The sequence below is a fragment of the Halictus rubicundus genome, chromosome 3 (assembly GCF_050948215.1).
Source record: "Halictus rubicundus isolate RS-2024b chromosome 3, iyHalRubi1_principal, whole genome shotgun sequence".
Taxonomy (NCBI): Eukaryota; Metazoa; Arthropoda; class Insecta; order Hymenoptera; family Halictidae; genus Halictus; species Halictus rubicundus.
The window spans coordinates 12327777-12353937 of record NC_135151.1 but is presented as its reverse complement, the minus strand read 5'-3'; the positions used below and the strand labels follow the sequence as shown (position 1 = coordinate 12353937).

At 41.7% G+C, this 26161-nt stretch overlaps 1 protein-coding gene across 1 annotated transcript in view; it reads right to left on the bottom strand.

The window, feature by feature from the left end:
• The window catches only part of LOC143352722 (lachesin), a 143966-nt gene extending 123130 nt beyond the window's left edge, over window positions 1-20836 (bottom strand). The window contains exon 1 of the mRNA XM_076785440.1: window positions 20773-20836. Coding sequence (XP_076641555.1) covers window positions 20773-20836 — 64 coding nt within the window. The remainder of the gene's footprint in view (window positions 1-20772) is intronic.
• Between the last annotated feature and the right edge of the window lie 5325 nt (window positions 20837-26161).

Sequence of the window (26161 nt, the reverse complement as noted above, 5' to 3'; positions counted from 1 at the left end):
CTAATCACTTCACCTATGAATGCCAAGGGGTTTGTTTACAAGGCAAGGGGTTAAAAACCCCTCGACTGTCTCAAAAACCCATTCGGTTGAAACTGGACGCAGGACAAAAAAGTTCTAATAATTTTATCAGCGAAGAAATCACAAAGCAGGGGGTGGAACACCTCGACTGTCACAAAAACCCATTCGTTTGAAACTGGACGCAGGACAAAAAAGTTCTAATAATTTTAGCAGCGAAGAAATCACAAAACAGGGGGTTGAACACCTCGACTGTCTCAAAACCCCATTCGTTTGAAACTGGACGCAGGACAAAAAAGTTCTAATCATTTTAGCAGCGAAGAAATCACAAAACAGGGGGTTAAACACCTCGACTGTCACAAAAACCCATTCGGTTGAAACTGGACGCAGGACAAAAAAGTTCTAATAATTTTATCAGCGAAGAAATCACAAAACGGGGGGTTGAACACCTCGACTGTCTCAAAATCCCATTCTGTTGAAACTGAACGCGGGACGAGGCGAGCATAATCGCGCGTAGACTATTTACGCGCGGAGAAGGAGCCAGTGGCGGATGAAGGATAAACAGCGCGGGTGGAGATAGGTGATGTCGCGAGTGCCTCCGTTTTCGAGAATAAACTAAAAGATAAAAGTATCCCGACCGGAAGTTCGCGTCTGTCCTTGCTAAGGACGATCGTGGAAGGACGAGGGGAGGAAGATAGCCGGTGGACGATGGAGGGAATAGAAGGGCGAATAAGGAAGGAAGGAAGGAAGGAAGGAAGGAAGGAAGGAAGGAAGGAAGAGACCGGTATAAAGTAACGCGAAACAGTGCTGCATTATTCACAGCATGAATTATTGATGAGCGTCGCGTAAAATATGAACGCCGGCGAGTCGTTATCAACGCCAGCCCAGCTCGTGGCACCTCGCTGTCCCTCTCTGTCCCACTCACTTTCCAATTCTGTCCCGTTCTGTCCCGTCTATAGTGTCCAGGCCCTCTTCCTTCAACCAGGCTAGCTCCGACACGCGGATCGGACGGGCTACGGAACGTTTTTCCGGGGCTGCACGGGGCGCGAACGAACAAATGGGATGGGACAGACGACACCGCACATATTGTATTACGTCATATCCTCTGCCTCGGGATCATACTCTCGTTATTCCTTGGCCTGTTCGCATTTTACGTTCGCCCATTTCCCATCCGTCCCAACCTCTGTTCGTGTCCTTCTATCCTTCACCACCACCACCCCCTCCTCGACAACGGATCCTCGTTTCGCCACGCTCGGATACACCGGTGCGTTGTCTCCTCGACAGTGAACCAACAGAGGCTCCCTCGGAAGCTGCCAACTGCGTCAGAACTATTCCGCACAGTGCGTTCCAATAGTTCCTCAACCGTTACGTTGCGTTTCAACCAAAAAAACCTGTCCTCGCTGTCTATCGGACAAAATTTGAATATTCGCAATTTGTTGGAATTATACGGTTTCGTGATCCCGAAGGGAAAACTTGGAATACCGAGAAATTGTTTAACCCTTCGTGGGCAACCGTCGTTTATATCAGGAGGAAAATTTCACGCCTGAGTTTCTTTCTTTCCGATATTTATTCCTTTCCATTTAATGCTTCAAACATTTGACGTTCCTACGATCATATACAAGAATAGGGACTTCAGTACGTACGTGAATTGTTTTTAGGTTTTTTTTTTAAGAATCTTGCAATATTACCAACTCAGTTTATCATTAATGCGATGATTCGTGGAACTAATAAAAGGAACTCGGAAGATTGTCGTCTGTATTTGTGAACGGATACAAAGCAGCTAACGAATGCAATATGTAGAACCTGTTTCAAGAACGAAGGCAGCATTAGCAAACAGTAGAGAAGAGGTAAATATATGTTTGACTTCATGAATTTCTTGCTTGTGAATTTTAGCGAGTCCTTAAAGTAAGACTTTTGAAATAGGTCATGTGAATGCAGCGCTTGCGCACTTTCCTCACATTGAAAAGATACTTCGCGAGAAACTTGTTTAAATTCAAGGAATGCGTACATTTAAACAATCTCGCCCCTTTTGTAAATCGGAAACTGCACCGCATACCGTACCACCAAAAATCAGATTCAATTTGATTCGACGTTCGACGCAAAAATGGAGATTTGTATAAACAGATTTGACGCATTTACGACAGAAACGATTCAGTGAAATTTAAAACAGTAAAAGAATTAATTGCATCACTGCTCGAGAATGATCTGTATCACAGGTCAGGAATCAATGTATCATTTTCATCGTATCGAAATGATCGAAGAAAGAATAACAATTTTATTTGGCTCCTGTTCTCTAGAATCGAGAAAGACCACTTTTATGTTGCGCGAAGATCCAACCTCCAGTTATCTCTTCTACTGGCCTGAAAAATCGATATTTTTCTGAGACACCCAGACAAAAGCGAGCCAGAATCAACAATAGCGAGTAGTCGCGACTAGGAGCCGCACAGTGCATCGAGGCACCGATAACAAAAACAACGTTCGCTCTCTAGTTCGCAAGAAGCTGTTCATACGGACTTCCGGTTCCGAAGATTACGGACGGCTAGCGTTTACCCAGGAATACATTACGGATAGCCCAAGTTTCATCCCCCAGCTATGATTATACAAGCCGTTTGTTTTGCATGGAACGTGTTTGTGATATTCTAAGAGAGCATCTCCGGACGTTGTACGTCCAGAGACCGCATTTTTGTAGCATCCACGACGGAATGGCATGCCATCGGGTTTTCCTGTCGAGCGATAAAGAGAGAGAAAGGGGAAGAAAGAGAGGGGGTAGGGGGGAGAGAGATGGAGAAGGAAAAGGAGAAGGAGAGAGCCCTACGTCCCTGAATACTCAAGGTGTCTCGAAGGGGCGGCGCAGGCTCGTCGAGAATGTTCACACGTTATCATGGAGGGAAGGAGTCTTCTAATTTGGAAAATTGCTCGCCCGGATCGTCTGGCTCATCCCACGTCCGGGTATTATTTATGTTCCTCGAAATTGGTAATATGTCCTTACTTTACATACTACCCCCAATACCCCTGTAACATTATATTACGTATTCGTTCCTCCCTTTCGTAATTCTTCCGTGTAACGCCACCCCTGAGCTGCCTTCTATCGTGCGCCTTTGTCTGTATCTTTCTCTCTCAAGAAAATTACAGAGTTCTTAACCGTAACGCATCGTTCAACGTCTATTATGTTTCCATAGCTTCCGGCAATTTTATTCGGCAGCAAAGCTACGCGTCGAACGACTCCCTACAGACTGGACTGCGGATTTTTATGAAAAATTTTCTTCATTAATTTCAACAAACAAGAGTCGAATGAACACTTCTTTCCATCTTTAATAATTTTAGATATTCCAAGATATTTGGCATATTCCTAAATTCAAAGCTGCTTACGTGTTTCTTTGGTGTTCTCATTTTTATCACTTAAATATAGTCGTTTTGGAAGAACATTAGAAAATGACTCTCAGAATAAAGGAAACCCGATTAATAGAATTACGAATTAATGATAGATGAAAGAGACAGTACACTGTGAAATGAAATGAAATTAAACTCGACGCAAATACGCAAAATTTACACAATTTACGCAATTTTATTTCGACTAGCAACACTTTGTTGTCATTGACAGAAAGGTACATTAAATCGTCGAGCACGAATAAACAAGTACAGTTGGATGTTCGAGATCGCACCACCAAAAATCACCGCTAAACTGCTCGCCGAATTGCCGCCGACGAACAAAACGCAACTCCCGTGAACTGATAAGCATAATTTATAATATTGCGCTAGAATTATGCGAACTGGACGGCCATCTGATAGAAAAGTTACGCAGCATACTCGGGAATTTACGATCGGGACAAATGACCTCGAGGGAGCGTACAATTTATACAAATTAAGGGAAACTTTATCGTAGGAATCACCGGGGCGGGGCAGGGGAGGAGGGGAGGGGAGATAGAAAGCATTACTCTTTAATTGCATCGGGAACCTTACTAATTCCCACAGTACCTCGACAATTAACAAATATCGAAAAATTGCCGGAGCTCGTTGCCTAGTCCGTTTAAAACAATCGCGAGCGCGACAGAAACAACGAGTCGGTTCCGCGGGAAAGTATTCGAAATGGACTAGCGAAGGTATTAAAACTTCCGAGTGCTTAGCGGACGGTAATTAAGCATTTAAACAATGGATCCTTCCAAGATAACTGCTTTATTATTTCGTCGGACTACCGCCGCGCCGCGGCATTCATTTTGCACCTGTGCGCAAAGAGCAAAATTCCCCGAACGTTGCGAGTAAAATGCAATTTACGCGGCTGTGTATTAATCAATTAGCTGCGAGCTGGAACTGCGATAAACGGTTCGTTTGCTTTTGATGTGTAAACGAACCGGGGGGCACGTTATCGCGTTGTCATTTCTTACGTTCTTGATAAAAGAAAACAGAGAAAGAAGAGAAACAAAAAGAGGAAAAAGAAGAACAGGCCGACGGCAAACAGGGCATCAAAGCGGCGAAGCGATTTCAAGCGTTACGCGTATCGTTTTCCATTCAGGGGGAGAGAGGAGAGGGTTTGTTAATTCTCAAAGATACGAGTTCAAACGCTTTTAAATAAATTGCAGCCGGTTTCGGAAAAAAGAAAAGACGCGTTGGGAGGGGGTGAGAGGACGGGGGGAACCATTATCAGTAACAGAGAGAAAGTTCCGGCGCCAGGGTATGGAAGAAGCCGGCTAGTCCACTCTCATTATTCCCTTATTAGTTTGCGTCCCGATTGTATCTCACCCTCTCCCGCAAACTCATCCCTTCATCAACGCGAGATCGCTCATCCACGTAAATACGGCGTGAGAAAATCGTTTAAGCCCCCGCGTACGGAAGATCCTTTGCGTTCTTGTTTAAGCCGAGATAAAAGAAAACACAGAAGACGACGCCGCCGCTCGTAAATGCGCCTTTAATGGCGGTCGTGAAAGATTATCCGCCGACGGACCCGCGCGTGTTTCTTTATTTATCGTCAATTACGGACACGTGCAACCCGGACCGAAAGCTTTTTTTGAAAACCTCCCGCAATTCTCGCCTCGTGAAACTCGTTCGGCCCCGTCGAGTAATTAGAATGCGTCGTCATCGTAGCCATTTTGAGTTTGTTTGCGGGGACCCGGAGTGCGGAATGTCATTCATCGTAACCACGGAATGCATGATTTTTCCGTGACTGATACATAGTCTGCGAATCTTATGCATTTATCAGTGGGTGAAATAGAAATTAACGATTGTCGAGTTACGTTGAGATTATTAACCTTTTGCGGTCCAAGGTGTTGCCAATATTTTCTTTCCGTTTATTAATTTCATAGTGATTTCATAGTGTTTCAGCTTCCAGAAATAACAGTTAACTTATTGATTTACCACTCGAATTTTATAAATTATTATTAAATTAATCAACGTAATATTGGTTAATAACTGAAAGTACAAAATCATATACATCATTTGCTGTTATATTTCCACGTGAAACATTTCTATTTTTATATATCTTTAATTTGTACATTATTAGTGCATGTATTCAAAGGTTAAACAGTGTCTTTAGAAATAGATAATTGGAAGCATTGCATGAAACATCTCCAGTTTGAAAGCAGTTGACGTTGAAAGCGTCAGAATATTCACTCTAAGTAGAAACAGTGGTCAATGGTCAGACACGTTAACCTAGTTCTCGCTCCTAGCCGCGCGCTTCCCGAAGGATATTCGAATTTTTCTTAAAAATAGTTTCTCGAACAGTTCTAACCATACAATTTTCCATTTAATTTTTAACTTTACCCCCTTTTTGTTCGTATAACAATCTTCTTTAAAATGTAATTATTATTAAATTTAATTCTTTTTTTTTTGTGAATGAAGTAAAATGAGTTCAAGGTATATACGCATTCTGTTCAACACCGTGGTAATTAAAAAGGAGTTGCTTTATCTAATAATAAGGGAAAAATTTTTGAGTTAAGGGCAGAGATAAATTTTTCACCCGGAAAACTTTATAGAGGATAGTGTACTCTAAGAGCGAGATGCGTGTCATTGTCACGGATGGCTTACCTTGCGCAAAAATAGGTGAAATTATAATCCTGTGAAGTATCCGCAAAAAATCTGTACTAGCTGTCCTTTGTGTAAGCTTCTAAAAGTAGCACTTTTAAGCTCGGCGCACTTCTCTGCGTCAAATGTGTGGTTAAATGCATTTGTCTGCCCAGCAGGATATAATTACAATATACTTCTATAGATTCCTTCTCTTTTATGCAACTACTGACAGTCTCTTCATTTTAATCTACAGTACTCATAATAAAAAAAAAAAAACGAATCTCATCGAGCTCGTCTCAAACGAAAAAACTCGGTACATCTGGACTACTATGCAACTTTCAGCATGTGAATAACTTAAACGAATCTACAAAGCACATTCCTTAAATTTTTTTTACAGGCCCAAATGAAAAAGTTGTAAAAAGCAAGGCTAAACTTCGCTTCAGGAATCCAGAAATTTTTAACTTTTTTTTATGTAATCCTGTAGATTTTGGCGATGAAATGCAGAAGATCCAAGTTTTAATCCTGGGAGATCAGTAGTTCAAAAATTATGCGCGTGTAAAGACGTGCGATTTTCAGTGTTTCTGACAGATAAAGGCGTAATTCAGAGCAATCGTAATTCTAAAAGCAATTTCAGAGTTTTCACGACATATGATCTAGTAAACTAATTCGTCTGGATTGGCAGAAAAATTGAAGTCATGCATATAAAAAATTTATTCCGACTTGAAGTGTGCGCCATCAATTCTGAGACTGACTGTACACTGGTCAAACGATTTGGCATCACGCATCGTGAACGTATGTCTTAGGCGATGAGACACAATTGTCAATTGGCAATGTCGTGATAGTCTTACAAACAACAGGAATGGTCTGGGTCAGTTTATGAAAGTATGTCTACGAAAGTGTGTGCTGGTGAGAATAGAATATCGATGAGCATGGGTTGTCTAAGAGCTGTTCTTCGTGTGTCTACTCTTGGAAGACAGCTACGGCGCACGTTTGCAAGAATGATGAAAAATTCTCGTCCGGTTCGAAGCGGGGTAGATTAACGAAGAGTAGATCGCGCGATTAGTAATTAATGCCGGGTACCAGTGCTCGGCGTCGGGATTAGATGTGTGGAATGATCGAACAACAAAGCAGAATCTGCGCCGCTTCAGCTTTTATGGTAGCAGCTGGCTGGTTTAAGGTGTCAGAGCTGTTAAACGCCCGGAACGAGGAAACAGGCTGACGATATAACCGGAAATAGGATGCGTCAGCGCATCCGTTCGTCGGGGCGCGGGGAGGTGTCTAAAAAGATTCGCGAGGTGATAGCGTAATCCTGAGGCGTCGATTCTCATGGGGCCGGTGGCACGATATAATTTTATAATCAGAGAACGAGTGAGCTAGAAACGGTTTCGCCGATCGCACATGAACACCCTGCCAAGTGGTTGCCGCTCGAGGATCACGTGTTAAGGGGATCTATATATGTACACAGAATATATATATATATATATATATATATATATATATATATATATAAGATAGCACGGTAGAAAGAAGAAGAGAGCGTCAAGAAACGCAGACGGGAGTGGAGGGACGCGGATGAAACGGTTTTCCCGGTAAAGGAAACCCGAGAACCCGCATCCGACGATATTGCAAAACAGGCAAAAGGAATTCACGAATCTGGCGTTACCCCTCAGGCTTGCATTATGACGCGATGCATAATGCAACGTGTGCATGCCGTCCGCGCATCATACATAGCAATGGGGAAAAGGATATGATTTCGAAAAGGATTTCCTCTGTGTCCGTCTTCCTGGACTATCTCTCCCGCCGGTATATCTCGATTCTTGAATTACGATGGATACCTCAGCACGGCAAATAAGATAACAGGCGACCCCGATTTCTAGACTAGCTGCCAACAGGGACTTTATTCGAGCTACGGACGAACTGACCGTACCGAAAGCGCCGTCGTCGTCGCCGTCGCCGTCGCCGCTTTGCTTTGCTTTCTTCTCGGAGACCACTTTCAGTTCATCAACGCTTCAAACCCCGCCGATATCGAAACGATTGGCAACGTTCGAAATTTCCACCTTTCCTTTATATTAGGGGTACCCATAAGTAATCAATTATTTGCAAAGAATTGGCTTTGCCTTTAGTTCTGTACCGATCGTTCAAGAGGAAACACGTATTCTTTTACAGTTTTCGGTAAAGCAGCCTGTGTTCAAAATATTCGAAAAAGTGTAATTTATTTTTACAACCCTGTAATAAAATGACGGCGTCCGTACCTTCCCAGGATCATACTCGTCATTGCATACTTTTTTATTTTCATGCGGGATTTAATGCAACGGTAACAACAAAGAAAATTTGCAATGTTTGTGGAGACGTATTGAAGGTCAACAAGTGTCAACGTTGGTTCAGAAGGTTTGCTGCTGGTGATTATGATCTCTCTGACAGGCCTCGAAGTGGACGACCAGTTGAATTTGATAATGACACCCTAAAACCTCTAGTGGAAGCCGATCCAAAATGAAGTATACAAGAATTATCGAGAAGCCTTGGGTCCACATGGTCAACTATACAGAGGCACCTACACGAAATGGGAAAGGCATATAGGCATATGCTCCCTCTGACTGTCATCTTTCCAGATCTCTGGAGCATTATTTAAGAAATAAAACATTCACTTCTGTAGAAGATGTAAGGAGGCACGTTGAGTCATATTTTGCTTCACGAACCCTGGATTTCTATAAGAGGGGGATTGAAAATTTGCAGGAAAGATGGCAAACTGTCCTTGATAATGATGGAGGTTATATAACAAATTAAAAAATAAAAACCTGAATTTACTACAAAGTTTGTTTTAGATTTCAAGATAATTGATTACTTATGGATCCCCTTAATATATAAGGGGAGCTTATAGGGGGGCTTACAGTTCGTCATATGAACACGCTAGGACGTCGATAAGGAACTCGTTGTCTGTCTAAATTCACTCGCATCAGATTGGATCTTTATGCAAATCGGAATTTTTATGGACCGTTTTATGAAATCTTTGACGAGGAGGAAATTCAATTTTTAAATTTCATTTTGTCTGCACAACTGATCCTGAGCATCTGAGGGATTGGTAATTATACCAACGCAAAATGCATACATGTGTGTATAATCTTTGGATTAGAAGTTTAGACCCTTGGCAAGCAACGGGCTGGACAACTGAGAAAATGTTTCCCCACGAAGCACTCCTCCGAAGAATATTTGTTCAAGGAAAATGTTGAGTTTTCACAAAGTTCGCGAACTGTGTTTCGGCGTGTGCACACACTCCGTGGTCTCGCGAGCAGCACAGTCGAAACTGTGACATAAAACAGAGTCAAGGCTCGTGTCACGAGTGACCCGAGCGGTGGTTTAAATGTTAGCCAAATGGCCGCTGCTATATCCACCACGGATGACCCTTTGTTGGAATAATTAACACTTTGTGCAATGTTTTCGTTATAATTGCACGTGGCCTAAGTCTCTGTTGGCAGAGCCCTAATCCTCTTAAAACTTTGCGTCGCGTTCAGCAAAGAATATTCGAGAAGTGTAACGAGATACTACAAAAATTTTCTTAGGATTGTTTGACCAAAGGAAAGTTTAAAAATTGGTGAAATATAAAAATGAAATATTTATTCCTTCCAGATTGTTTGATAGACACTAATGATGCAAACGAGTTAAAGTTCATACTGACATATCAATATCTTTTAGTCTAATTTTTACTTACAATGAAATATGGCGTACATTCGATCTTTTAAAAACTATGAATTCATTCTGAATTTTAACATAGAGGTAAAACTTGAAACTGGATGTTCACTTTGTAAAATAAAGTGTTAAGAAGAATTTGCAAATTATAAAAATCTTAATCCTTGATTACGAGAAACTCCAAAAATCCATAAAATGCAGGAATAACATATTTATTAATTCTATATTTTCAACATTGACCTACGAAATTGTGAGCTTCAGAAACAGTATGATTTGATTTTAGAACAGGCTGTCGTTTTCTGCTGAAACAATGACTGAATTATTGAATCACAATTTTTGCTATTGCAGTATGAGCATAATGTATGAGTATGCTACATTTTTAATAAATATAAAGAACGGCAATCTCGAAAGCACCAGGGAATAGAACTGAAGCAGTAGGAATAAAACTGAAAATTAGGTTCAGTCCCGCGGCGAGGAAAAAATCCACGAAGACTGCGTATATCCCAACAGAGAAGATTACAAGGAAAATTAAAAAGCGGAAGAGGAGAAACCTAAGAGAAGAAGAAACGGGTGGCGATAAAATAGTAAAAGGAATGGCGCGCCCGACAGGAGTACTGCTGAAGAAGAAAATTAGGGGATGTAGGGAAAACAACTATACGGTTCCGAAAAGTAGATTCAGAAAATATTGAAACGAAGCGAAAACCCGTGAAATAAAGAAGGTAAACAAGGGACGAACTAAACAACCGAATACGGAATGGAAACACGATGATGCGAACGCCGCATAATGAGAAAAACGTATTCACAAGTTGATCATATCGCGGAGGATTAAACCCTGCAGAACTCCAAAAGAATACAAACATCTGAATACGATTTTTACTGTTTATCAACAACAAAACATTACAATGAATTTACCCCACCTTTAATTTAATTTTATACTGCTGATCATGCTCTAGAATAATTAATTATTATTTCGTCATGGCGAAACGAGGTGAAAATTTGGTGACAACTTAACTCTCGGACTCCTAAGAGTTCTAGGCCCATGCCGGAGTCATTTCTGACCCACACCGATATTTTACTAGAGTTATTCTTTCGATATAAGGGCTCGGGACCGGATTTCATCGTATTTTGGATGAAGAAGAGGGGATAGTGATTTTCTTATTTCGAAATAAAAAGTGCCGTTTTATATCGGAATAAAATTGTACATAGTGACGGTCGCTCGAGCTTATCCCCACCGCGACGGGTCACGAATGACTCCGGCACAGCATACGGAGGGTTAATACGTTTCGAACATATTAAATTAGAGTTCTCCAACATAAGCTCTACAGCTTAGCGATCTTCCCTGACTGTATGAAGTATTTGAGTTTCGTTCCCACACACTCTATGTCGGTTAGTTCTCGCACTCTATCTCTATAGATGTGTCACGGCACGCGTGTGAGTGCCGTGCAATACAATGAAATGTGCGAAGCGGAGCATAACCGAGCATTGTTCCCAATGAACATAGCGATTGGGGCCTTTATCGTGTCAGAGGAAACGGTTTTTCTGTTTCGAAAATACAAACCAGTTCCCTTCACTAATAAAAAATTGCATTTCACCGTCCCGGTGTTTCCTTCTTCGAACGAAACGGACTGAACGGAAAGTCCGTTCCGCTCGCGCAGTCAAATTAAACGACAACTAATCTTCACAAGCTTTTTTACAGTTCACAATGGAACGCAGCGACACAACGGATCCGGGTCACAGCAATTAAAGCGAGATTAATTGCGACTGTTTACACGACCGACCAAAGGGAGAAGAAAACGGACAATGGAAACATTCCATTCAACCTAATATTTCACACTTCGAGCTCCTTTTCGCGTATACAATTAACCGGTGTGACATACGGCGCCGACTGGCACGCGTGCACGTATTTGTTGAAGAGAGGGCGACGCTATAACAGAGACAGGAGGATGGATAAACCGACGAGCACAGTTCCGTCGGCTGGGCACACGGGAGAAAATAATTTCGGCGTACGTAACAGAGGACCCGGGATTAAACAGTCGCAACGCGCGCACGCCTGGGCGGCAAAGTTCAATACGCCGGGACAGGTAACTCAATACTTATTGACACTCTCGAGCGTATTATCTCGAGACGAACGCCTAAACGCAGTTCCCGCGGGGCACGTCGACGTCTATCCCCCCTGTCCGTGTATACCGGTCTAGAAACATAGGAAAAAGGGGTAAAGAGTATAGTCGGGGCAGGATTGACGGGGGCGAAGTAGAGAAAGAAAGGCGGAGAGAAAGGGAGAAAGTCGGAGAGCGCACACAAGTGCGCGTGTAACGCTGCCTCACTGTTTACACGCATTCCGTTCACCATTGATCCTCTTTGGGCTAGGCCGGGGGTAGTTCGGTCCCCGTTCCCATCGCTCTTGGGATTGTTTATAAGACTTCCGGTAGCTGCCGCGCTTTTCAAAGCTCACCCCACCGTGTTCGGCTCTCTCTCTCTCTCTCTCTCTCTCTCTCTCTCTCTCTTACTCTTTCTCGTTCTCGTTCTCTTTCCTTCGTCAGGAAGTTTCTCTCTCGCTTGCTCGGCCGTTTGGCACCGACCGGGGCCGCCTCTGTCTCTCTCGCCGCAGCGAGACTCGATGCCAGACAACAAGGGAGATTGTATGTATTACCTCGGCTGTCTGCTGCACGCTTGCCCCGGCTCTTCCCAATCTACTTTCGAATCTCGCCACGACCGATACAAGGCACCCGACGCTGGCGTGGGCGTGGGCGAGGGTGCGCGCGGGTACGCTCGCAATGCAATGCGATCAAATCGAACTCTCTCCTCTCCACTCCCCTCTATTCTCTCGCTCTCTTTCTCTCTCTCTCTCTCTCTCTCTCTCTCTCTTTCGCTCTCCCTCCATCTGTGTGACGGCGTGTTCTGTCACGGGGCTTGAAATCCGCCGCTACACACGGTACCAGAACCAACGTACATAGAGCGACCGGGGTACGTGCGGTATGTGCACGTGTACCGCCGCACGGCCGCGGAGACTCGCGTTACCCTAACCCAATCTCTGTCTTCCGCCGCGCTTACGTTAGTCGTTTAGTCGCGAAACCTCGACGAACTACCTGGAAAATTTGGTGGGACGCCGACACCGACTACCGATGACTGTTGTCTGTTGTTTTACAACGTACGATATTCTCTCCGTAACTGTCTGCCGAGCGACAGTTCTAGAAGAGATACTCCACACCATTTGTACTGTGCCGAATTTGGAGAAAGATAGCGATTGATAAGGAAATACGGACTGAGGGGCGTTCGACAAATATCAAAAGTCCCTGTGCCAGCTCAGGCTTCTGAATTTTAAAAAATGCAAATTTTTGGTTCTCCGTTAATCGAACTTTTACCGTCGCGTTTCTGATTAAAATGATATCATACACGACAGAATTACGATCGCAAGTAATTGTGGGACAAGCGATTAACATTTACGGTAGAGATGCACGAATTCTTAGTTTCGCTTGTTACACAAGTAAGTATAATTGTGATGGTAATTGCGTGGTATCATCTTAACAGTAAACCTACCAAGCACAAAACGTATAAAAGAGAAACGTGTTATAGAAGGGGGAAGATTGAATTTACTCAAACTTTCAAAGGTTAAATGAAGAAGTCAATTCGGTAATTTCCTATGAAAAAGTTTTTATAATTTCAATAATTGTGAAATAAAAACCGGTGATTTTGAGCGTGGTAGGTTTAGTGTTAATTAGAAAAATGAGACGAATGGGATGGTAAAAGTTTCATAAAAGAAAATCAAAAATTATTGCAGTCTTTTGCTTCGTTCGCGTTAGTATGAGTCGATGATTAGTATGAAATAAAGGGTGAAAAAATTGTGATATCGCATTAATTTTTTAGTTATCAATTAAAAATCCGCCGAAAATGTGGCAACCGGACCAACAGAGGTGTACGTTACTTACGTCATAAAGGCACGCGACAGTCACGTATCAAAGGAGGTCTTCGCTCGCATCCAACGATTAGGCTCTGACGTCACATACTTTAGCTAATAATTCGGTTAGGACCAAAAATGCGTGTGGAATGACCCAATCGGACGGCGTAGTATCTGAGTATCTGTTACTTGGAACGTGACTCTCGCGCAACCTCTATGACTATGATTTTCAATTGTTGATAACTAAAAAATCAAACCGAAACCAGAATTTTTACCCTTCATTTTCGTCTTACATTGTCATGGTGAACCACCCCTTAAATTTTCACCCACCTGTAGTCGAACAACCTGTTCATGGATGGGTAACTCGGCAGTCAACGCGTTCTACAATCAATCGAGAAGCTATTCCCAATCGAGACTCAATCATACAGCACCTCAAGATTAGGCGATTCGTGAACGTAACGTAAGACGATCGTTTCCGTGGACGATCGAGCAGATAGTTTCGCTGGAAGAAGCGAAGCTCGCGGGTGCGTTCGAGAACTCGAGGAGGGAGGAGGATTGTGTTGGCTGTAGAGAGCCGGTGGTGGCCTAACGAACGTATACTTTCCGCCCGGCTACTTTGTTAGCCTCGTTTCTTCCTTTCTTCCGGTGCTGGCAGAGAGAAAGCAATGCGCGGTACTGACCCTTCGGAGCCGAAACCCAATTCAGTTCTGGACCGCAGTTATCCGATTATCACTATATACTTAACCTGCGAGGAATGGGGGAAGGGAGGGGGGACTTCTTGGCGTGTGGTTGCGGTGAATGGTGGTGGTGGTGGCCCCGTGATAGGGGCTGCTGGGGGTGTTGGTATTCCAGTGCTTCAAGCCGAGGGATACCTACATCCCGCGAAAGGAAGCGAGCGATTAATCACGTTTTACTAGACTTCGAGCCGAGCCAACCAATTTGGCCGGAAAGGTCGTTGTTTTCAGATAAGAAAGCCGGAGAAAGATGGAGCACGAGAAGGAGCCACCACGGAGCAGCGGAACAATCGACGAGTCCGACGGGTGATCCGGAGTATGGACAAACAATCTTATCTGCCGGCCAAGAGATAGGACTCTCAATTTCTATTCTCTCTCTCTCTCTCTCTCTCTCTCTCTCTCTCTCTCTCTCTCTCTCTCTCTCTCTCTTTCCTATTCCCTTTCTATTCCCAATACAGCTGAGACTCAAATCTCTACCCGACCCCCAACGGATTCTTGTTGCCTCCGATGTACAGGCGAGAGATACATCCATTTTGCCACGCGAGTACGCTTTATCGGTTCGCGCGGGTGACGATACCCGATAAATATTAGCTCGCCGCGAAAGTGTCCGGTCGATCTTGCACAGAGAAAGTATATACGAGACTGGTCTTCAAGAGAGCATTCTCGATCGTCGATCATACGAGCACTATTGCTGTGATCGGCGAGCTTCTACTTGGTGGCTCGGGTAATTAAACTTCTTGCCGATCTCTCGGGCCATTTCTAGTCGACAGTTTCATTTTTAATTGCGCCTCTGGGATGGGGTGTTGCTTCAATGGCAAAATCAGTAAGTCAAACGCATACATGAGCGGACATTAGAAGAATATAACAATATCCTGAAATTATTATCGGTTCTTCGAGATGACTTAATGAGGAAACACATTTTCATTTGACTTCGACTTTTACTTTGCATAAATGTCCGCAGTATAGTAATGTTATTTGGGAGCTGTATTTTTAAAGAAAATTTATGTTTCACAGAATGCAGGAGATTTGTGGAAAATTTTGGTGTATTTATTAGAATATAATATTGTTGTCTCCGTCAATATTTTCTTGCGAGTGCTGCTTCTCTTTAACTATTTTTATTTTTATTAGATAGCCTCGTCGGAGAAAAATTGTTAAGTCTGTATTCAAACTTATGATATTTATTTTATTTTATAATAAGTGCATGGAAGATCCAGTACTGAGCGTTATGAACAATAATTAGTAGACTGCGGATTTTTATGCAAAATACAAACGGTTTTCATCGTTTGCAATGAGGAGGAGCCAAACAGAAATTTCTTTTTCCCTTTAAGAATTTTGATAAACTGGGACTAATTGAAGGGACTTATTTCATTCTTTTAATCCTTCTTTAAATTGCACCTACTCATTTTTACCATAAATGCATAAAACTCCTGAGTCTAGTAATCTCCTGGTACTTTCATATATGTGTACATATTTTTCCCATTTAATATACAGCTTGAATTAATGATATACATTAGACTACATAGAAAGTTACTGCATTCGTGTTACTCCAAACCCTAACGTCTCCTGTCGTAATAAAGCCTGCCATTAATTGTAGTTGGAATGTATTACACTTATTTGACAAACAGTAACATTACGAGTGTACTTTATCTATTAGAATGACTACGGCCCGAATCATAGAGACATTGAAGTAAGGGTTGCACTATAACAGCGCATGATAGCACTCCTCTATAGCATCTCTCTTTGCTGAATTCGTTGAATAGCTCCACTAGAACCTGCTACGACGTAAATACCCTTGTCTCTGTTTACAGACTAACATTGCGTTTAGTCCAAGTACTTGCACGCTAGTAATTTGTGGATTTAGTCGACCATAAATTCAACAGTCCTAACATTGATTGCAATATGATGTTTACGTAAGATGCTCGATATTAGATATTGTATGTATAGATATAGGAGAATTTTGAATTAATCTGTAGCCGGTCCTCATGTTTGGGGGACACATCCATAAAGCAGAAGACGAGCCTCTTGGGACTAATTGTAATTTTGGTAGTATCTGCTGGCCAAAGTTTATTACCCTGAGCATGAGAGATCATACGTGGTAAAATAATACGTCTGAAGCGTTACTTCGGTAGAAATTGGCACTAAACGTCGAGTATTATACTGAATATTCGCCACGTTCTGATCCCCATGAAAACTTCCGTATCTCCGGCGTATACCCACAACACACTTTCCCGTAAAACGTTCTCGACACGCGTTGTAACTAAATCCGCTCTAACTCTATTCGAGAACGGGTCTGGCCACGAGCCAATCAGCCGGTAGCTGGTGACAAAACTTATTCAATTATTTTTCTATCAACCAGGCCCCTCATGGTGCGAACAGGTGAGGGGATAGTTAACACGAACTTGTTTAATTATTCCCGTAGCGATCAGTTCAACCGCGCGGTTAATTGAGGCTGAAAACAAATAGAGGCGGATACAAGAATTTCTTTTCGACACACGTAGAAATATTCCGAAATGTTTATGAACGTCCATCCATGAAAAATGAAAATCTATGTAAATATCCCATTTGGATACTCCGTCGCTGGATAAACATTGTAAGGAACGCAAGTTAAATGGAAATGTTAAATGGAGTTAATTTCCTGTTTTAATCATTTTAACCCTTAGCACTCGAATGGTGACTCTGAAGCACCCCTAGAAATTGTCGTGTCATTATTTCAAAGAAATTACAAAACATTTGGTACATTACAAAATTTGTATCTAATAGATCACTAAACATTTAAATATTGTATGTAGAAATCGGATCAGTTTCGTATGAATAAAATGATAATATTGTAAGACGGAAGAAATATTTAGTTTCAGAATGAAAATAGCGCCGAGTGCAAAGGGTTAACAAGACGGGAACAACACGACACCGTCATTAAATTCTTGTCTTTGTCCTGTTGTCGCTATGAAAATGTTGGAGAGGCACTCCTTGATGAACGTGTATGTGACTTATGCCACCATGATTCACTTATAGATTCTATCAAATTCTGTTTCGTGCTTTAATTCTCACACGAGACATTTTTATAGTGTTTCTGAATGTATAGATACATGTTCTATGCAAACCGCGATGCGTGTATGGAGTTTCTTTTCATAACAACAAACTACGAAACATTCTTTTACTCCAAACACTGTGTGACCACTATGATTCTCAGCCCGCCATGTATACGGATCTAATAACATCGTGAACTGGATAATCGAGAGTCAACTTTCCATTGTTTGCAGCTTTTAATAATGTAAGCTGTAGTAGCAGGTCGTCGGCGGTGGATGGTGGCAACGGATAAGGGTATTTACCTAGCAGTGAGCTACGCGGAGAGCGCAAAGCGTTGATATGATGATTCCAAAACTAAATAACTAACGGTAGTCAAGGGATAGAGAGAGGAGAGAGAGAGAGAGAGAGAGAGAGAGAAAGGAGGAGGAGAAGGATAGTAAGAGAACACTCGATTCGAGTTCCACGCGATCCACTCGGATTCGCAGCGGAATTCCCGTGGAAAGAGGACCCGAAGGACACGGCCGCGAGATTCCCAGCAGATCCTCTACGTCTCCGTGAAGAGACGAAGGTTCGAGTCCCCGGAAACGGTAAATTAATTCGCGAACGACAACTCCAGTCGCCAGGCTTCTACTCGCTTTCACCGTATAAACATCAGGGCCAGAAGTTGACCGGAGCAGAGCAGAGCAGAGCGAAGCGGAGCAGAGCGGATCGGAGCGGAGCAAAGCGAGAAGCTGAAGCGTATCTGGCCGGCATGGCACCCGCCATATCCGGCGTATCCACCCCTGGAACACGTATTTGGCACCGTTTCTCCGTTGCCGCATCTGCATCGGACGTCAACGTACAACGGATCCTCCTATAGCAAACTGTGTCGATCGCAATCCGCGAACTGCGATGCGAACTGATATCCAATTCCCCCCGGGCCCCGGCGATCTGCGAAATTAGGGGAGCTAACTGCTTTCGCGGAGGGGAACCGTTCGTCGAATGCTTTCCAATTTCATGTTTTGACGACCGAACAAGTCGACATGCCGGCCCCCTTTCGTCTACATATTTCAAACAATCGCCTCGATTTTATGGCCAAACAACGGGCGTTTGACGAATGCGTGTACCGCTTTTCCTGTTTGGAATTTTTAGCTATAGTCTTTTACATATTTTAAGCGATCGTTTCGATTCTAGGAGTAATTTTGCAATTATTCCAATAGGGACCTAACGATTGCGTATTTAACATTTTTGTTTTTATTTGATTTACATTTATTTGAAATTATTAGTGACGTATTTTCTATAGTCCGTGACATATTCTAAGCGGTCGTTTCGATTTTATGAATAACGTAATTATTCCGATGAGGAGACCTGACAAATGCGTACGCTGTTGGTTATTATTTGGACTCCCCAGCGATAAAAGTATATTGCTAAAAATTGTTTATCTCTATTTCTGTTAGCTTGTGTGTATATCATAGTGTTAGAGAAGAATTGTTAATCTTTAGGTATTTCCAAATTCCGAATAAATTATTTCAGTCCATTACTGAGATCTCAGGTTAAATTGGCCATGGCTGAATTAGGTTAGTTATAAGAACTACCAGTGAGATCCAAATGACCTATTTCCGATTTCTAATTTTAAAATGACTAATAACACGAAAGTGCTTCGATGAGAATTTTTATTGAGAAGAAGATTTCATTTGTAGGTACGTTACAATAAAAGTCACTTGAAATATCAGTAAATCCATTTTAGCGGATAGTATAATAAAATTAAATCCAGTTGCTTTAAATACTTAATATTGTGAGCATTGATGAATTATTCCGTCAAATTCTTCGCAAGATGAATCATGTACGGTAATCAAGAGTTATTTTTGTAAATCAATTGAATCCTATTAAAAATTACGAAGATCGAGATAAAAATTGAAAACTCAGTACAGCTATGGTGATTTATACTTTTGAAGTAAAACATTGATTTAGAATAGAATGTACATTAAAATTATTAAAAAAGAAAGAAATGAATGTCTGTACAGCTTCTATATCCGACACTTAATACACAATTTTTTGTTAATGCAATGTTGCATAAGAATTCGCAGTCTACTGACAGCAAACACAATATAACGTTGCATAACCGAATGTGTATAATCTTTCGAAACTTTTTTAAAATAATGGATTGCAACGATAAAGCTGCGTCTCGCTGCAACTACAAATCGAAGACTCGCTCGTAAAGAATTTACTTAGCGTTTGAAGGGGAACCAATCGAATCGAAATTTCTCATAAAAGACCTCTCAGGGATAGCGCGGTACTATTTCGCCAACACAAAGCTTAAAAGCTTAAAATCACGAATATCGATTCCGATGAAAAACCATTCATACGCGTGCACGAATGCGTGGACAATTTTAATAATCTCCATGAACAAAAGACCTTTGACTTTTATCGGGTAGACTGCATAATTCCTGCAGGTTGTTGGTGAAACGTAAATATGGATGAATATTACAATTCCGAAATGAATAAAACTACAGAGTTACAATTACTTCGATTGTTTGTGATGGCGTTTCCCATTGTACTTTCTACAAAGGGAGTAATTGTTTCTATCGATCCTCTGCCTTTTCTTTTTCTAAATTGAAAACTATCTTCGCCCAAAATACCAATAAAAAGTCGAACGTTTTAGACCTTACACGTGCGCAATTTTGTTTGATAATTTTAATTCGTATGTCGTAAGAAGCAAATTTATAAATAATATCGTTAATTAACCTCTATGCTTGTATCGCTTATTATATAATTAAAAAATTTGATTATTGCTCAACCGGTCTACCGCAAAATAATTTGTTCAACGTTCGCTAAACCCAAGCGGAAGCATAGCATTTCAGAGCCACTGTTCCAAATGTGCCACTACTTTTGCAGTGATCATTTGTATCCCTTTCCAAAAATGTAGGTACAGCGAGTGATGAAATTATTTGAGCCTTAGCACGAAGACCATATTTCTTATCCGCATGACTAGACTGCGGATTTTTATGGAAAACACAAATTTCCTGTCAATCGTAAGAAACAGAAATTCAATAAAAAGCCAAAAATAGCTTAATAGTACTATCAAATTTTTTTAATGTCTCCACAGTCTCGTATTCCACCGATTGGTCATAAATGTATAAAAAATATACAGCTTTCCATGTACAAAACTGAAGGTCACCTTCATATCTAACAAGATAGTATAAACACAAAAGAATTACATAAGCCATTGTTTTGCGTATAAAAAACAGTGCTACTTTTTCCTCTTTCATTCTTTTCTAGTATTTACTATTTACAAGAACAACGCTGGCTGGTAATAGCGAGAACACCCCGTATATGTCTCCTGGGCGATACGCGACGCTGGCAAGACCCGTGTTGTTGACATATACCGAGAATTCACTGTACTCAGAAATATTGTTGAGGGTTTAATTTCGTTTTACTCACCAATTGGCACGTTGACAGCAAAGAGAAAGAGAAGGGCGCGATGGCAGAGCATTGTGCACTGCATGGGAAACGCGATGAATCGTCCGTCGATGGAACCAGCTACTCCTTTTATCTACTTAACCCTGTCATCTTCCGCGGGAACGTCGGTTTCCGGTCTCCTGACGCATAGCATGCCTGAAACACCATTTAAAAAAAGGCAATAGCCGGTTAATCGTCGTTCACGGTGTTCGCGCGGAGACGGGCAGGGAGACGCTACGAACGATTCGTCGCCGTCGAGGAGTAGGGGTTGGAGGAGTACCCGCTGGGTAGGTTGTTTGCAACGAAAGGACAGAAGGATACCACTTCTCTTGTCACCGAGTCCGGTTTATCGGCTGTTTCCACCGAGCGAACTTTCGACTCGCGCGCCTCTGCATCGCAAAACTGGCTACCCTACCACTTCTGCTATCGTTATCTGGGACGAGGCTGACGTTCCTCCTCGTTGACGTTCGACCATGTTCTCCAGAACTTGCCTAATAGGCCGGTCAAAGGCGAACTACGGATGCCACGTACCCAGGGAAGGGGACAGATGTACCCGTGCGGGTCCCTCTCTGCATTTACATTCTGTTAACCGGCTGTTTTAAACACTGTCCAATCTCGCTTTCGAGCTGCTCCTTTTTTTTTCTTTCTCTCTCTCTCTCTCTCTCTCTCTCTCTCTTTCTCTCTCTACGAGAAGGATTAACACTAGAAACGATTCGGCAACGTGCTTGCAAAGTTCTAGAAATTCTGTCATTTTGCCGTTCATTCGGATCCCCTTACACAAGTCGGACGGATTCCACATTTTTACGTTCGTTGGAATTGTAAAGATGCATTTATAGAATTCTTCTCCTTTGGACGTGCAGGCTCATTCAAATCAAGTGGAACAGCCAGAAAGGGATTCGAGAAATTCTAACTTTCCTAACTTTCTAATTCATTCAGATCTCCTTAACGACAGAATTACGACATTTTGACAGGTTCCAAATTTTTTAATTGAAATTTGATGAGATTATAAAGATCCATTTATGGGGCATTATTCAGTACATTCATTTCTATGGATGTACAGGGTGTTCACAATCAGGTCGTACAGCCAGAAAGGGACATTTTGACAAGCTCGAAATTTGTTAATCCAATTGTGATGAGATTTTAAAGATGAATGGTGAATTATTCAGTAAATTCATTTCTTTGGACACACAGAGTTTTGTATTTGATCTGTCCGGTTTTGTTATAAATACATCAAATCCAGTCAGGGCTCTCAATAGTATGTGCAAGAAGTAGAATCGGCAAACCATAGTCAGACGCATCAGTGGGTTCCTATTCAATAGCGGGCGTACCTGATGAATATTCAAATTCGATTTTCTCGAAAACGAAAACCGGTACAAGAAAATTTTGTTGCACATTTTCAAATGATATACTGTCGAAAACATAATAGTTTATGTGATTACGCAGAAATTACAGTGCGATATCTTCTAAAACCTGAAAATCCTATAGTAATTTAACAGTTTATTGATTTAATAGATCGTCTAAAAGAGAATATCCCCATATAAAAGCAATACCACATTTTTTAAATGCAATATGCAGTAAGAGGTGCATACTTTTTTTCAGCGAGAAATATGCAATTTTAAGTGATTTGCGACGAGCTTTAGTGAACTAATGCGTATCCAATGATTCGAGGAGTCTTTCCGCTTCGTTGGCAGACTGAAAACGTTCTTTTATTTCTCTGAATGGGTGGTAATAGATAGACGCTAAATCAGGCGAACGGGAGCACGTGGTAGTAATTCTCATAGCAATATTTTAACTTAACACGCCGCCGCGCCGGGACCAGTATGAACCGCAATTAAGTCAATTTTTTAGAGTTAAAGAACAAGCCATTTTTCTTATCAAAATTGCGATTTTCTTTTTCGAATGCTACTGTTTCTTCAAGCTCCGATAATTCGCATCACCTTACATGCATGCATCGAGCTGACTGCGAAGTTCGTTTCGTTTCATGTCACGAAATAATGGTCCCACTTCGAAACAATTGTATTTAACCCACTTTTATTAAAGTATCTTTAGATAGCTTGTTCCACTGTAGATTGCAGGGAAAATCCATTTAAATATCATTTCTTTCCTACCTTCTACCGACTTCAAACTTTTACTCAAACGAAACGAACTTTCCAGTGTATTTACTCAAGAATTGTTTGCTGGTTTCCATGGTGAGTAAACGAGTCGGTCAAAGAAATTGTGGAAGGAGTCCCGAACCAGAAATTAAGTACACGTGTGTCTATGAGTGGGTTTAAAAATCGTGCCAAAGAAACAAAGACGTGTTGGAGACTACACAGAACATTTTCACACTGTGAAAATACACAAAAGTATAGATTATAGATGAAACTTCGCTTTCTTCGCGAGCACCTTCACTGAATAGAATGAGACGAAACAACGTTCAATTATAAAACTGTTGATAATTCGCTGAAAATGTTCACTGACAAAATTACCAACAGATCATGTTAAACGTCCGACCCCGTACTGTCGACAGCTACTTAAAACAAAGTGATAGAAACGACCATAAATACGCCAACCAGGCCGCGCTTCTTTCGAAGAAACTGTAACAGAACCGTGTGTACGAGACAGCGACGGTCGAAATTAAAAATAACGGTGCAGGCTAGAAAGGGAGGGCTTTATTAGAGGTGTAAACGTCAGATAAACACCGGTTTATGGTTTCGGGCGATAATTTTGACCGGGGAATGGCGGATACGGCGTCGGACGCGACGTATCGCGCTCGATGAAACGAAAGGCTGTAATGCGCGAGTATTATTGAAATGATTATGCAGTAAACGGCGGGTAGCCTGCGCCCGTCCCTCGGTTTTCGCGGAACGTTCTGACCGCCGTATTACAAAATTGTTAATTTTCCGTGTATGCTCGCGTGTCGGGCGTTCCACGTGGTGCGCACCATTGATCACATATTTCGGTCCTTTCCTGTCCGGCGGGACGGTTCAATCGGCGATAAAGTATTTGCAATGATAATCCATCGGGCGCAACACGCCTAAACATCGGACGCGTCGTTAAATCTCGATTCTGTTGATCGATATCGTTGACGGACGTGACTGTAAATTATTAATCGCCGCCGCGGCGATCGCTTTTAAATGGGTTCGACGTAAACGGCACAATGGCCCCAGCCGACCGAGCTTTTACCGACAGCGACGTCGAGAGGGCCGAAGAAACGAAAAGCATTGTTTGTTATCGGACAATTCGATATAGAAAACTGAAATGAACATTTTTCTGCTGCTTGACTCGCGCCCCGCACTATTTTCTCCTTCCTTGTTCCGTTCCACGTTGATATTTTAACAGGAAATAATGGTATTGCGTGTTTGCGTCGTTCTGAAAATATAATCTGGACATTTTCTTTCGTTTTGCTTGTTCTTTTTAGTTAGGTTTTAACGCTGCCTCGACCACGAACGTCGTTACTAGATTTTGTGCACTTATCAGAAAAATGGATGGTTGAAATTTTAATCATCAGTATCTTATTTTCAGCTTAAAAACATCACTAAAAGGAAAAAGTAATTTCTATGTGGCTTCTATGTCTGATAATTGACCAAGACAATTTTTATTTTGCATAAAGATCCGCGGTCTATTTACGACAATAATAGATGAAACACGAAGCAGTAGAAAGATGAAACTTACGAACTTATTAAGCTTTTGGTGAAACTTCATCTTGGCAACCCAGAAATTTTTAACTGTTTACTGTACAGTCCTGTACATGTTGACGAGAAAATGCCAAAAATCGAAGTTTTAAGGCGAGGAACTCACTAGTTCAAAAGTTATGCGTGTTTAGAGTTGAGCGATTTTAACACATTAAGCGCGGATCTTGTACTTATGAACTTTCCGTTCACGCTGCAAGTAAGTGCACGTGTGTGTCTAAACAGAAGTCACCCCTGCGAGTCAACCGACGCGTCGCCTAAATGAAAAGCCGAGTGTCGATCCTCATTTTTTTGACATGTAAAACGGAACCGCTAGATGGCAGTACAAGCACGCGCTGATGTCGACAACGTACATTTGCAAACGTGGTCGTTAGGCCCTCTCCCCCACCCTCAACGACCAAGTCCCACCCAGCTTGGATTATCCCTTCTCTTTGAGACCCCGTATATGATTCTCTATATTTGAATTACTGTTCGATGACACAGCTTGTCCCAGAACAAAATGTAATCGCTGAGCTTTAAAGACGCATAACTTTTCAACCAGTGAATTCCTCACCTTAAAAGTTCGATTTTCGGCATTTTCACAACAAGATGTACAGGATTGTATGTTAAAAAGTAAAAAATTTCTGGGTTTCCAAGGTGAAGTTAAGCCAAGCTTTTTATTTTGCAGAAAGATCCGCAGTGAATACAATTAAATCCAATTAAGAGCGAAAAAAAAATGTTTACGCAGCTTTTAAGCCTTCAGGCCTGTTGCGATCTCTCTAACAATGGGAATTTCGTAAAAGTGTAAATTAGCTCGTCGACTTTCCTGACACTTGATGCGATTTCGCGGAAACAAATTCGTAAGCCGGCCTCGGCATAAAAATTACAACTTGTACACACACTATACGTAAGTCGCTTCAAACAAGTTTCTCGCGCGGGCTTGACGGTAGATTGCGCGATTCGTAAAACGGGCACGAAAGGAAAAATGTAGTTAAATATAAAACGCAAAGCACGACACGCGTGTTGTACATAACCGGCGGCGGTTGTCCGTTGCGCCCGGCGAAATTATTTAAATTGTCGCGTGCGCTCTAACTACAAATAAATTACGCGGTGAAATGTGTCGTGTGTCGACAAATATAATACATCGCGAAACGCGCCAACTTTCCGCACATCGGATATTTTGTAGTGCACCATGAAAAAGTGTCGTGTCTAGGAGCTAACATTGTTCGTTTGTTTAGCAATTTTTAGTTGGGAGTGTGCCACGAGATATTAGATATTACAACCACGCTATACATTTTCGGCAGACATCGAGTCGGAAACATGCGCTGCTTAAACAGTTTTTAGTTGCATTGAATGAAATACAATTTTTAACTAAATCGTATCCTGTGACTTTTCTCTTGATTCGAAGCTTGTATTTTTCGACACGCTATCGAACCTTTCTTTCAGATTAATATAATCATAGATTCGTGATTGATTGCAATCACAATTGTTAATCACTAAATTATGGAATTTCGTGCAGGTATCATTTATACAAAATTGTAAAGTACAAGAGCTCGTAAAATTGAGTATATTTTTATTCGACATTTTATTTTTCTGGAGACATTGGTGAAGAAGTAAAAATTCTCTATTCGCTTTAATTTCTTTAAATTTGCCAAAAGATGATCAAGAATCGTGCTAAACTTGTTGCATCTGTAACGTACAAAAACGGATAACGATTTTCA